The sequence below is a fragment of the Equus caballus genome, chromosome 12 (genome assembly GCF_041296265.1).
Source record: "Equus caballus isolate H_3958 breed thoroughbred chromosome 12, TB-T2T, whole genome shotgun sequence".
Taxonomy (NCBI): domain Eukaryota; kingdom Metazoa; phylum Chordata; class Mammalia; order Perissodactyla; family Equidae; genus Equus; species Equus caballus.
Window position 1 is genome coordinate 8,626,519 of NC_091695.1, and position 12,452 is coordinate 8,638,970.

Here is a 12,452-nt window from a genome sequence, read left to right on the forward strand (position 1 = left end):
TCTAAGTAAATGACAGCATGTCCATGCTGTGTGCTATGCAGTCAAGATGTTTGTAATTTAGTAAGTGAGCAAAAGCAAAAGCAGTTTATAAAGTAGCATCTATAAGCCATGCTTCAATTTTTGTAAAATAGTAAATATACTCTATTTTGGCTACATTTTGTCACATTTCATTATCCCTGAAGTTGAGATACATATTACAATTGATGGTCTCTTAAATAATAATTGGCAATTTTTTTCTTTCTTAAACCATGTAAAATAATGTATACCTCAAAGTTTATGACATCTTGGATTTGATGAAATATGCTATAATAAACAAGCACAAAGAAACAAGTGTAGAAGGAAATACACCAAAATACTGTAAGTGATCATCTCTGGGTGCATATAGGGCTATAGGTGATTTTTATTTTTTTCTATGTGCTTTGACATTTTACAAATTTTTTTAATAAGGCTATATTACTTTTACAAACAAAAAACTAAAAGTTTCTTGGGCTTGCCCCTGTGGCCTAGTGGTTAAGTTCAGTGTGCTCCACTTCGGCAGCCCAGGTTCAATTCCTATGTGTGGACCTACTCCACTCTCCAGAGGCCATGCTGTAGTGGCAGCTCACAAAAAAAAAAAATAAGAGGAAGTTCAGCAACAGATGTTAACTCAGGGCAAATCTTCCTCAGCAAAAAAAAAAAAAAAAAACCCTAACAATTTCTTGTAAATGTGAAAATTCAAGTTTGATACAGTTGAGATGATATGAGAATTACTTCAGCAGTTTTAAATGGATTCAAGGAGGTGGGCCCAGGTATGGCATTGAATATACTTGCAAATGAGATCATGGCACTACTTACTGTCGTTAAACTGGAAAGTTCTAAAGTGTAGAAGAGATGAGAGAAGACTAAAGAGGTTCAGTATCCCAATTTTCAGATAAATATGGATTCTATCCACTATCAAGGGATAAGCTGCATGATAAATCCTGACAAAGTTCTAAAGCAAATTATTAAACAGATAGTTTGTGAGACCATGACGGGAAAGTGGAGATCGTTAAGGGCTATTGTAGATTTACTAAGAACTGATAAAACATAATGCTTCACTAATTTCATTTCCTTTTTTGGTGAGGGCTACTAGACGGGAAGACCACGGAAGTGCCATGGATATAATATATTATGTACCTGGATTTCAGCAAGGCATTTAACAGAGCCTCTTATGATATCCTTGTGAACAAGATGGAGGCATGTGGGCTCAAAGACTCTCCACTGCCTGCAGGATAAAGTCCAAACTTCCTAGCGTGGCGTACAAAACCCTTTACAGCCCAGGCCCTCTCTACCCTTCAGCACCATTCTCTGAACCAGCCACGCTCTGATTTTTACCTCTGTGCCTTTGCACATGCTATACCCTCTGCTGGAATGCCCTTATGCCACCTCAGTGGTGCAAAATTATCACTCAAACTTCACACTCAAGTGCCGTCTCTCCCTTGGTACCTTCAGGCAGAATTAGTTGCTCTCTCCTGTGCAGTTTTCTGTGCCTACACTCTGGCACTTACCGTGTTGTATTGTAATGATTTGCTTACCTCCCTCACTAGACTCTGAGCTCAAGAGCAGGTCCCTTATGATTCCTCTCTGTACCCTGAGTGTCTTACACAGTTCCCAGCCCCCCTTTATAGATGCCCCATCAGTATTTTTCAAGTGAATTTCTTGAATATAAAAGAAAAATAAGCTTTATTGTGAAACTTAGGATTTAAATTCTTTAAGGTATTAATTTAAACAGAGTTAGTTTGAAACTCTTCCAAACTGCTGCTTTCTATTATATTAAACTCTAAATCTAACCCCTGCCTGTACCTCAAACAGCCGTTATTGTTGGTCAGTTCCTACAGTATAAAAAGCACTAGACAGAATCCAAGTTCTCCTTCCTGTCCATTCGACTGTAATTCCTTCCGAAGAACTCTTCCCAGGCAAGGCTTGGCTCTGCTCTTTCCTTGGGGACCTGGTCTAACTAAAGAGCCTGCACCCAAGAGGGGAGACCTGCGGAGGGCATTGATGCACAGCTTTAGTAGCCCTTCAGAGCTTTAAGTGGCATGGTGGTTGGCAGCGTGCATGTTAGAGTCAGACAGACCCAGATCTGGATCCCAGTTCTGCCCGACAAGCCAGGTAACCTTGGGCAAGTCACTTGATCTCTCTGAGCCTCCATTTCCTCACTGAGAAGTGAGGACTAAAACCTGCCTCTTGGGGTCAGGGATGTAAAGTGCCTAGCACAGGACCTGAACACACAGGAAGTCAGCCTCTCGTTGTCATCCTTATTCCCCACCCCCCTGCTCTTCCTGACAGCAGTGGCTCTCTACCAGGGATTTTGCCCTCCTGGGGGACAAATGGCAGTATCTGGAGACATTTTTGATTGTCGCATCTCAGGGAGGGTGCTGCTGGCATCTGGTGGGTAGAGGCCAGGGATGCTGCTAAACATCCTCCACTGCACAGGACAGCCCCACAACAAAGCATTATTCAGCCTACAGCATCCAGGTTGAGAAATCCTGCTTTAAAGATACGTGTTTCTCCTGAATAAGTTAGAGGTGTTTTTATAAAATCAAAATGTAGAGGGGTAAAAATTAAGTTTGGTAAGAATGTTAACATTGAAGAATATCTTAACCTTTATCTCGTGTTGATCAGTCTTAAATGCAGTGAAGGACTCACTTATTTCTACTTCATCATCTTTGAGAATAAGGCTTTACTCAAAGATGATCCTTGTTTCCATTGCTGTGAATGACAAGATTGTAATTAATCCTAGATGTTAGGAATTCTAAAGAGTAGAGCAATGGCTGGTGCCTTCAAATACACAGTCTGGATGAAGTAATCACCAGGGCATAAGATACTATGGGTTCTGTTCCTTTGCCAGTGTGTTGACTGATGATGTACATGCTTTCCTTCCAGGAAAAAAGCGTGACTACCAGAGTCTGGGCTGGCCCAGCCCAGACGAGTGCGTCAAACTCCGCTGGGTAGAGCTGACTGCCATCGTGAGTACCTGGCTTGCAGTTTCTTCAAAGAACATTGAGTGAGTATCTTACACCTCTCCCTCCTTCGTGGCATTTGTGCACCAGTGATCCAGTGGGCCTCAGCCAACTTCAGGGATGCCCTTCTTTGTCAGCAGCTATTAGAAGAGTCATCCTTTCTAGGGCTGGTGGTTCAGAGGATGTCCATTGCTGACCAAAGCCCACAGATGTATTCAGCCCATCATGCTGAACAGTCCACGAGCCCCCCTTCTCAGGGCCTTCACTGAGCCACACTTTGTAAGCTATCCAGAAGTCATGGGTAACTTACTTAGTTTGCATTGAAGATTGGATCCCTCTTTATAGAAGCACAAAACCTGTGGTCTCTCACTGACATTGTGTCGTTGAAAAAGGAGCCAGAGCAAATCCAGATTTACAAACACCTGCCAAGACAAGCTGAGCAAACCTGCCTCTCTGGTAAATCTTTTTCCTCTCTGGACACTCATTCTCTTTTGCTGGCCCCTTTTCTACCCTTGTAAGTGTCGGAATCCCCAAGATTTACCACCAAGCCTTCTTATTTTATAATCACTCCTGGCCAGACTGACTCCCAGAACTCCCGTCACCACTGACATATTAACAGCTCCCAAAAAGGGATCTGCAGACTCGTCCTTTCTTCAGATCCTTCAACCCTTCTGTCCAGTTATCTACCTGGCCTCTCTGCCTGGATAGCTCTCAGGCACCCCAAGCCCAAGAAAACTAACTCATAATTTTCTTGCCCACTTTCCTTCCAAAAGACCATCTGTTTTGTTTGTCTTTCCATTTCTCACTCTTAGTAAATAGTTGAACAATGCTTAGTCTGGAAACCTGGGAGTCATCCTTCACCATCCCTCTCCCGTAACCTCAAATCCAGTCTTTACCAATTCTTACCACTCTCACCCTCGAGTCTTTTTCAAAATCGTCAGCTTTTCGCCATCTCCATGCTGCCTCCTTAAGCCAGATCACCAGCATCTCCACTTAGATTCATTCAGTAGGCTCCTTGCTGGTCCTCTTGCTTTGTTCACTCTTGCCTCTATTTAATCCATTCTCTCCACGGTACTCGGAATCCTTCCTCAAATATAAACCAGATAATTCTTAAAATGCTCTGGTAACTTCATGTTGCTCTTTACAGTGGCCCACAAAGGCCTTCGCGATCTGATCCTGCCTGTCTTTCCATCTTCAGCTCTGCCCTTTCTCCCATCAGGGCCTTCACACTTGGGGTCTCCTTTGCCTGTGGCGGTGTTCCCACCACCTTCTTCCTACCTGGCTAATTCACACCCATCCTTCTGGCCTCACCTTAAATCTTACTTCCTCAGGAAATCCTTCATTTACCACCTTCCTCCTCCTTCAGAGTAAAGGAAATGTATGTCCTCCTGTAGTGGACTGACGTTGTTCCATGTTTTTCTCTCTTAAAACTTGTCTCATCTGTAATATTTGAGTCACTCACAAGACTCTGAGCACTATAACAGCAGGAACTGGGTGTGTTATGTTAATCCTTTAGCCCTGGTATCTGACATGTAGTAGGCTTTCAGTAAATAATGCATGAATGAATGTTTGCCTAATATACATTCAACTTTTTAAATAGCTAGAAATAAAATTTGGCAGTGGCAATTTGCCATATCAGTATATATTTGAGCATATAACATTTAGCCTGTGTATAGCAGGAAAACGACCACTTTGGGACCATGAAGGAAAGTACTTACACCTTATATGAAGATACAAGGAATAGCTGTCTCTGCACAAAGTTTACTGTCTAAACTTTAGGTAACTTCTTCTGTGGGGACAAATGTGCTTCTGTGCATAAAGGAAAATAAAAGATAAGGGCCGCTTGTGGGTGTTTATCACTATCTGTACCCTGGAAAAAGACATCCTAGAAGAAAATCCACTGATTTAAAACCTCCCCAGTAAGAAAAAATGGTCAGCAGCAGTGAGCAAATCAGGTGCTGTGGTGCGTAGAAAGGAGGCAGCTTGAGTAGATTGGGAAGATCGCTGAGTTCGGGACTCAGGTCCCAACACTGCTGCTTTGACCTGGGGGATGACCTCTCTTCATCCCTTCCACAAATGGTCACTGCTGGGCGCTGGAGTCCTTGCACCTGTATCATGAGAGACCAGACTAAGTAACTCCTGAGGTCTCTTCCAGTCTGAGACTCTGTGGCTCCAGACAACCCTAATAACATATTGAAGTCATGATCAGCTGATGACTAATACTCTTTCTGTCCCCCGACTCAAATCTTCCTTGGTTAATGTGGTAATCTCCATTTTTCAGCATCACAGAACACATAGACTTTGCCACTCCAATACAGCAGCCAGCCATGGAGCCCCTTTGCAATGGCAATCTCCCCACAAGCATGCACACCCTGGACCACTTGCATGGGGTTTCCAACCGAGCCAGCCTACACTACACGGGCGAGAGTCAGCTAACAGAGGTGAGTGCTCAGCTTTCTTCAGCTGGTCTGTTGTGTTTAGCCCACGGTTATGATCCACTGATAGCAGAGAGCACGGTGGCCAGGCCATCTTTTTTTGCCTTTTATTGAGTGGCTGTCATCTAGGTGGCTTTAGGCCATGCCTGATTTCTTTCAGGCTCTAGGACTGAGCTTATGCTGTTTTTTATAGCCAGGAAATTTTCATTCTGGTTCATTCCTCGAGGTGGGTAGCATTCTGCTTGCCATCACACAGAGGCTCTTGTAAGAAATATTTGGGGCAGTTAATTCTCCTGTTGGCATCCTTAAGAAGGAAAGAAGACTCAGCATATAGCTAGCAAAGAAGACACCAAGAAGTAGTATTGGAAAAACACGCCACAAATGTCCAAGAAGAGAAGATTTGTTCAATAACTGTTGGTATAGATATAAGATAGTATACAGTGAGGTCATTAAGAAAGATGTAGTAGAGATATTTATTGGCATGAAGAAATTTTCAGAATATATTATGTGAAAATGTGAGTGACAGTATATAGTATGATCCCATATTCTGCGAGAGAAATAATATGTGTGTACATAGAAAAATATCTGAAAGATAAATATAAAGGTATTAACAGTGGTTGTATCTGGGTGACAGGATTACTGATAGTTTTCATTTTCTTCCTTCACTCTAATTTCTAAGGTTGTTGTAATGAATGTGTTTCACCTGTCTGTAATTTCTGCTAAGTGGGAGGGGACTGAAGGGATGGTATAATGGCCTTAAACGTGTCTTCCACAAAATGCCTCACCAACGGGACCCCAGCATGTCCCCAGACAAACCATTTGCTGTTGTGGTGCGGTGCCCAGCTCAGCATCAGCAGTGCCATCTAGATCCTGCCTCATTTCATTCTCTAACCTACCGTCTTCCTCCTTTACCAGGTATTGCAAAACCTTGGCAAAGACCAATATCCACAACAGTCCCTTGAACAGATTGGCACCCGAATTGCCAAAGTTTTGGAAAAGGTAAGTCATCCTGTAGGAAAGCTGGAAACTATTGCCCACCTTCTAACTTTTCCAGAGTATTTGCCGCTAAGTGGCTCTGATCTCTCCTGTTAGTTCCCTGGCACTAGTAACTGAAAGGATAGCGTGAAATAACCCCATGCAGAATGTTTCGATCACTTTTCCGTTACTTTTTCCATCACTTAGTGAGTATTCTTTTTTGCTGCTTTGCTTACCTTCTGTGGTGAAACTTACCTTGTCGGTTTCCCTTCTTTACTCCAGCATGGTGAGTATATGGGGGTGGTGGGGCTGCGAACCGTTGACTCTGTGTGTATGAAACAAGTCAGGCGTTCTTCTGGTGGTGAAGAATATCTGGTATTTCAGATTGTGTATGGAAACACATCTTTAAATATCTTTTTCTCTTGAAATCATGAAACACAATTATTTCTAAAACTGCATTTTCATACAGCCTACAGAAAATATAACTGAGAGTCTCTAAGACTACTCATCTGCCTGTTTGTGATAGTTATGTAAGAGGAGCTTTCTTTAAATTAAAATTAATTACTTTATGGTTAAATGTCTCTCTATTACTATTTAATATTGAAGAGGTAATATGATAACATAGTGATTAAGAGAATCAACTCAACTTCTAGCCTGGCTCCTGCCTGTCTCTATCCCTTTTAGTTCAAACTTGCACAGCTCTTTTAACTTTGCTGCCTGTCAAATTATAAGCCAGTCTATCAGACAGAAGCCACACCCACATGGCTTTTCGAGAAGGCCCCTGTCCACCTTGAATATGAGTCTGGGCAACACCCTTAAGATTGTTAGATACCTTTTGTCTGAAAGAGTCTAGGAGGCTTAAATCTAGACTTAAAACTCTCTGCAGTGGGAGTAACAAAGGGCCCTACTGCCATGCTCTTGATTTGACCTTGACCCTGAGGCCACAGTTTTACTGGCAGCACCCTGGATTTGATTTTTTTCCCTTTAACTTCAAAACCTTGTACTGACTGGAGAAGCTAATTGGCAATTGAGAAAGTTTCGTTTTCTAACCCTGTAAGTCCCAATTTTGAAAGCATTTTCTCTAAGTTCTGCTTGAAGACTGCACCCTTCCTTGTTTAGTTCTCTTTCTATTAATACCTTATTATAGTTGATTTTTAAAGAACCATTTGTCACTTTCAGCATTCTTCCCAGAAATCTTCCTAGTCAGACCCACAACTTTGTTCGGTATTTTTTCTATATTCCAAGATACAGCCTCACCGTTTGTTTTGCCTATAGATAACAACACTTCTTCTCCAGCCTGCAACAGCGATTCTCCCAGTGTTCTTAGAGCCTCCATTAGTAGTCTCATTGCTACTCTTTCAGCAAATGTCCACGACCCATTCCCAAAGTGAATGCCACATGTTTTAAGTTTCTCTTATGATGGCACTCCAGTCTTGATACCAAATACTAATTCAGTTATCTATTTCTGCCTAACAAACCACCCCAAAATTTACTGGCTTAAAACAAAAGTACTCTTTGCTCAAGATTCTGCAGTCTCAGTTGGACTCAGCTGGGCATTTCCTCTAGTCTCACCTGGAGTCATTCATGCAGCTGCAGACACGTGGAGACTCACCTGGGGCTGGCCACCAAAGAAGGCTTTACTCAGATGTCTGGTGCCTCAGCCGGAGTGGCTGGAATGGCTGGGGCACCGCCAGGAATCTTTTCTCTCCTTGTAGTCTCTCCAGCAGGGTAGCGGGACCTTTTTACATGGTGGCTCAGGGCTCCATGAGGGTGGAAGCAGAAGCGTCCAGGCCTCTTCGAGCCTCTGCGTGTTGCTGGAGCAGCACCACTTCTGTGCCGGCACGCGCCAGGGCCTGCTCAAGGTCAAGGGCAGGGGAGTGTCCTCGCTCTGCTGGTAGGACAAAGAATGTGTGGCCCATCTTTAACCCACCACGGTTCCCTTCAAAAGAGCAGTGAGACTGCCAGCTTCTCAACAGAAATAATGGAAACCAGAAACCAATGTAATGACATCTTTAAAGCTGGAAGAAGAAAACTGCAAGCCTAGAATTCCACGCCAGCACAAATATCCTTCCAGTGTTAAGGTGAAATAAGGATGTGCTCAAACGAACAAAAATTCAGAGGATTTGGCATCAGGAGGCCTGCACTGAGATAATTAAAGGGAGTTCTTCAGGAAATTCGTCCAAGATAGAAAGATGGCCATGCAAGAGGGAATGACGAGCAGCAGAAAGAAGAATGTAAGGGAATAGTAACTGTACAAAGTAATAACTCCAGTGCCCTGAGGAGCTGCGGTTTTATATATAAACTAAAAATCATGGTAACAATAACATAAATGATGGAAGGGAAGTAAATGGAGCTTAAAAGTCCTAAGGTTTAATTGGGATCAGCCAAGTGCTAAAAGTAATAACTTGCATTGGGCTGTAATAAGTAAGAATGCATGTTTTAAGCTCTAGGCTAACTACTAAAAATGGTTTTAAAAATATAATTCAATAGAAGGAAAATGGAATAATGTAAAACATTTGATTAATCCCAACAAAGTCAGGAAAGTTAAAGGCATAAAATAGAACACAAATAGTAAAATAGTAAATATAGACCCAAGTGTATCAGTAGTTAAATACAAAAAGATTATATAATTTAAGCATTTAGAATGGAATGGATTTTTTTTAATCTAACTATATGCTGCTTATAAGAGAAACACTTTAAATATTAGGGTACCAGAAGGGTTGAAAGTACAAAGATGGAAAATAATATACCATGCAAACAATTTCTTTTTTAAAAGCTGATATAGCTACACTCTTATCAGAAGAAATAAACTTTGAAGCAAGAAGCGTGACTAGAGTTTGAAGGACTAAAATGAAAAAGATTGAGAATGACAGATATCGGCGATGATACAGAGCAACCAGAATGCTCATACATTGCTAATGGGAGTGTTACATGGTCCGGGCAGTTTGGAAAACAGCTTGATAGTCTATTAAGGAGTTCAGCTTATATGACCCAGTAGTTTTACTGTTAGGTATTTATCAAAGAGATGTGAAAAACCGAAGTCCACAAAGTAATTGTTAAAAAAGTGTTCACAGCAGATTAATTCTCATGGTCAAAACACCTGGTAACAGAAGAATGGATAAATAATGGTATATTTATACAGTGGATACTATTCAGCAAGAAAGATCCAACATCCATATTGATGAAATCTCAAAAAATATTATGCTAACAAAAGAAGTTGGACCAAAAAAGTCTGTAGTGTGTGATCCCAACTATATGAAATTCTAGAACAGGCAGTGGGGGAAGGGATTGACTGGGAAGCAGCTCGAAAGGACTTTCTGGAGTGTTGGAAATTTTCTATGTCTGTAAGTAATAGTCAAAACTGAACATTACACTTAAGATCTGAACATTTCTCTCTATATAAATTTTACTTCAGTTTTTTTAAATGAAGTTTAAAGATTTTAGACCACCAAAAACAAAGATGTATGTTACCAAGAGATTTGCACTAGAAATCAATAAAGGGGTTTTTTTCAGACAGAAGGAAAACTATCCCAGATGGAAACTCAGAAACACGGGAGCGAACAAAGAGCAGCAGAAAGGGTAAATATGAGAGTAAATATAAATGAGTATGACTATACAAAATAATAACAATAGTGTCGAAATTCTGAAGTTAAAATTCATGACGACGGTAAATGCAGAAGGCAGAAGGGAGTTGCATTGAGCACTGTCAACAGTCTTCGGCCCGGCAGACGTTTCACACTCTGCCATCAGCCCCACGGGCATGGGCTGTACTGAAGGATGGGGGCGAGGGAACAGCAGCAGGTGTGTGCCTCCAGTGACCCTCCCATAGTCAGGGACCCTTCTCTGCCCACCTGCCTTTCCTGCCAAGTGACAATTCAGTACAAAGGAACAAGTCAAATGATCATTGTGGGAAGTACCCTGGCTTAGGTGCCCCGAGTTCCACATAAGAACCATTATCGTTTGTAATAGCTCCATGGGCCTAACGTCCTGGAAAGGGACATGGCTACAAGAACCATGGCACTTGGAAGCTCAGAACTGTGACTTTCCACGAGGTGTTTATAATATATTTCCAGTCCCACCAGTCCAGATCGTTTACCAACCAGGGTCATTTTTGCTATAAGCTGTCTTGCCTGCTAACAGCTAACATTCCTCCTTTATTAGTTTTCAGGTGAATAAGCTAGAAGGTTAATCCAGTATCAGTTTCCATTGTGGACTCACAGACCGACCTCCATGACCGTGTGCTAACTTTAGTGCCATGATTCGCAGACTTCTGGGAACACCAGAATCACCTGGAGGGCTTGTCAAAGCCTAGATTGCTGGGCTTCCAAGATTCAGCATCCTGATTTAGTAGGACTAGGGTCAAGCTTGAGAATTTACATTTCTAATAAGTTCCTGGGTGATACTGCGAGTGTGAAGACCACACTTTGAAACCACTGCCTTAGAAGATGGCAGTGATGACAGAGCAGAGGTGTCCCTTTCCCCTTTACCATTCAGAGAGAACGAGGATCTCCATATCCTCTCGGCTTCAACTTTTAAAATACTCAGCTATCCTTCATTAATTTCTTCAGAAGCCCATCTGTAGTTGTGTCCTTAGGGAGTTTTTAGTTTGCATTGCCATAAATCATCACTAAGTGTCAGCAGATGCCATTGGTCAGCCTTCATTTTACGGTTTAGTAAGCATGCACTATCAGAACCCTCAGAACACTGCCCAGGCTGCTGCTGAGGTCACTCATCACACGTGATGCTCAGAAGCCTCTGAAAGGTCTCCCCCATGACCCCAGATGTGCACCACGCAGCTGCTATTGCCACTGCAGCCGGTGTGTATGCCAGGTTGCCACGTTTGACCTTGTGGGCTGGTGCAGAGTGGTTCTCCCACTTCCCCAGCTGGGGGCTCCTGGGCACTACTCTGTGCTAATTGGATATGCGGCCAGCCCAGGTTGGGTCAGAGCTGATCAGCTGCCCCACCCCCTTGTCCAATCCAGCCACAGTCACAAACATGGAGTCTCAAGCGCGTGTGCTTGTCTCCTCCCACCCTCAGTCGGGCATCAGTGTCTAGTTTGGCCCAAATGCATCAGCTGCACCGAAGCAACATCATTCTTGCCAGCCAGCCCACTTGCAGCTGGGTTTCTGGTCAGTTCCATTTCATGGACAGCAGGGAGGAGTGGGCAGTTTCTTTCAGCATAATTTGCCTCCAGCTTTCATCCATTCCCACAAGGAGAAGATCCTGTCCCCTGTCACACATGGTCAAGCTTTTGCCATCAGACTCCGGGAAAGTTGGCCCCCACTGAGGCTTCAGTCTCATCAGCACCTCCCTCTCCACTCCTTTTATGTCGTAGCACCTTGACCATATTGAACCAAGGATATGAAAGTCCGTCCACTGCTGCCACTGCTCTGCAGTGCCCACTGCCAGTCGTTCAGGGCCAGCCAGGTCCTATGTCATACTCATGACTAGTAGGGCACTTGTGGTCTTGCTTTCACTCAGGAGGATATAGAACAGGAAACACAGCAAGCCAGCAGTGCAGCTTTTCATGTTTTTCCAAGAGTCCCCATTGCTGTCTGGCAGCAGTCCCGGGAACTATTCTCCGCCCCTCCCCCAAAGTAACAGTCCAGGGATGAGGGATCAAGACCAGATGGGTGAGTGTGGGAACAACCCTGGCTTACAAGTCTCAAGTTCCATAGGAACGAACATCTCTTACAGCAGTCCCATGGGCCTGGAGTCCAAGAGTTCCAACCAAGGACAAGAAACACGCACTCGGGAAAGCTCAGAGCTGTGGCTTTCTGCTGGTCGTCCCAGTCCTCCCAGGCCACTTGCAGTTTACAGCCAGGTCATCTTCACTGTAAGCATTTTTCCTAGTAACGTGGGTGACGTTCTACCTTTACTCAGCTTTCAGAGGAACACAGCTAAAAAGTTAACAGGTGATTAATTTCCCATGAATACACATGGGCAAAGTGTTAGGTTTTAGCATTATTGGGAAAATAATAAAATGAAAGTAATAATTTATGTTTTTAGTCTGTAATAATTGAAAGGTGCATGTTGTAATTTCTAGGCCAATCACTAAAA

The 12,452-nt window shown here is 43.0% G+C and overlaps 1 protein-coding gene across 2 annotated transcripts in view; it reads left to right on the forward strand.

Moving 5' to 3' along the window:
* TTC17 (tetratricopeptide repeat domain 17) overlaps positions 1-12,452 on the forward strand; it is a 116,319-nt gene that overhangs the window by 86,742 nt on the left and 17,125 nt on the right. For both annotated transcript variants that reach the window (XM_023653901.2, XM_070229328.1), the window contains 3 exons: positions 2,905-3,025; positions 5,263-5,422; positions 6,332-6,415. In XM_023653901.2, coding sequence (XP_023509669.1) covers positions 2,905-3,025; positions 5,263-5,422; positions 6,332-6,415 — 365 coding nt within the window. The remainder of the gene's footprint in view (positions 1-2,904; positions 3,026-5,262; positions 5,423-6,331; positions 6,416-12,452) is intronic.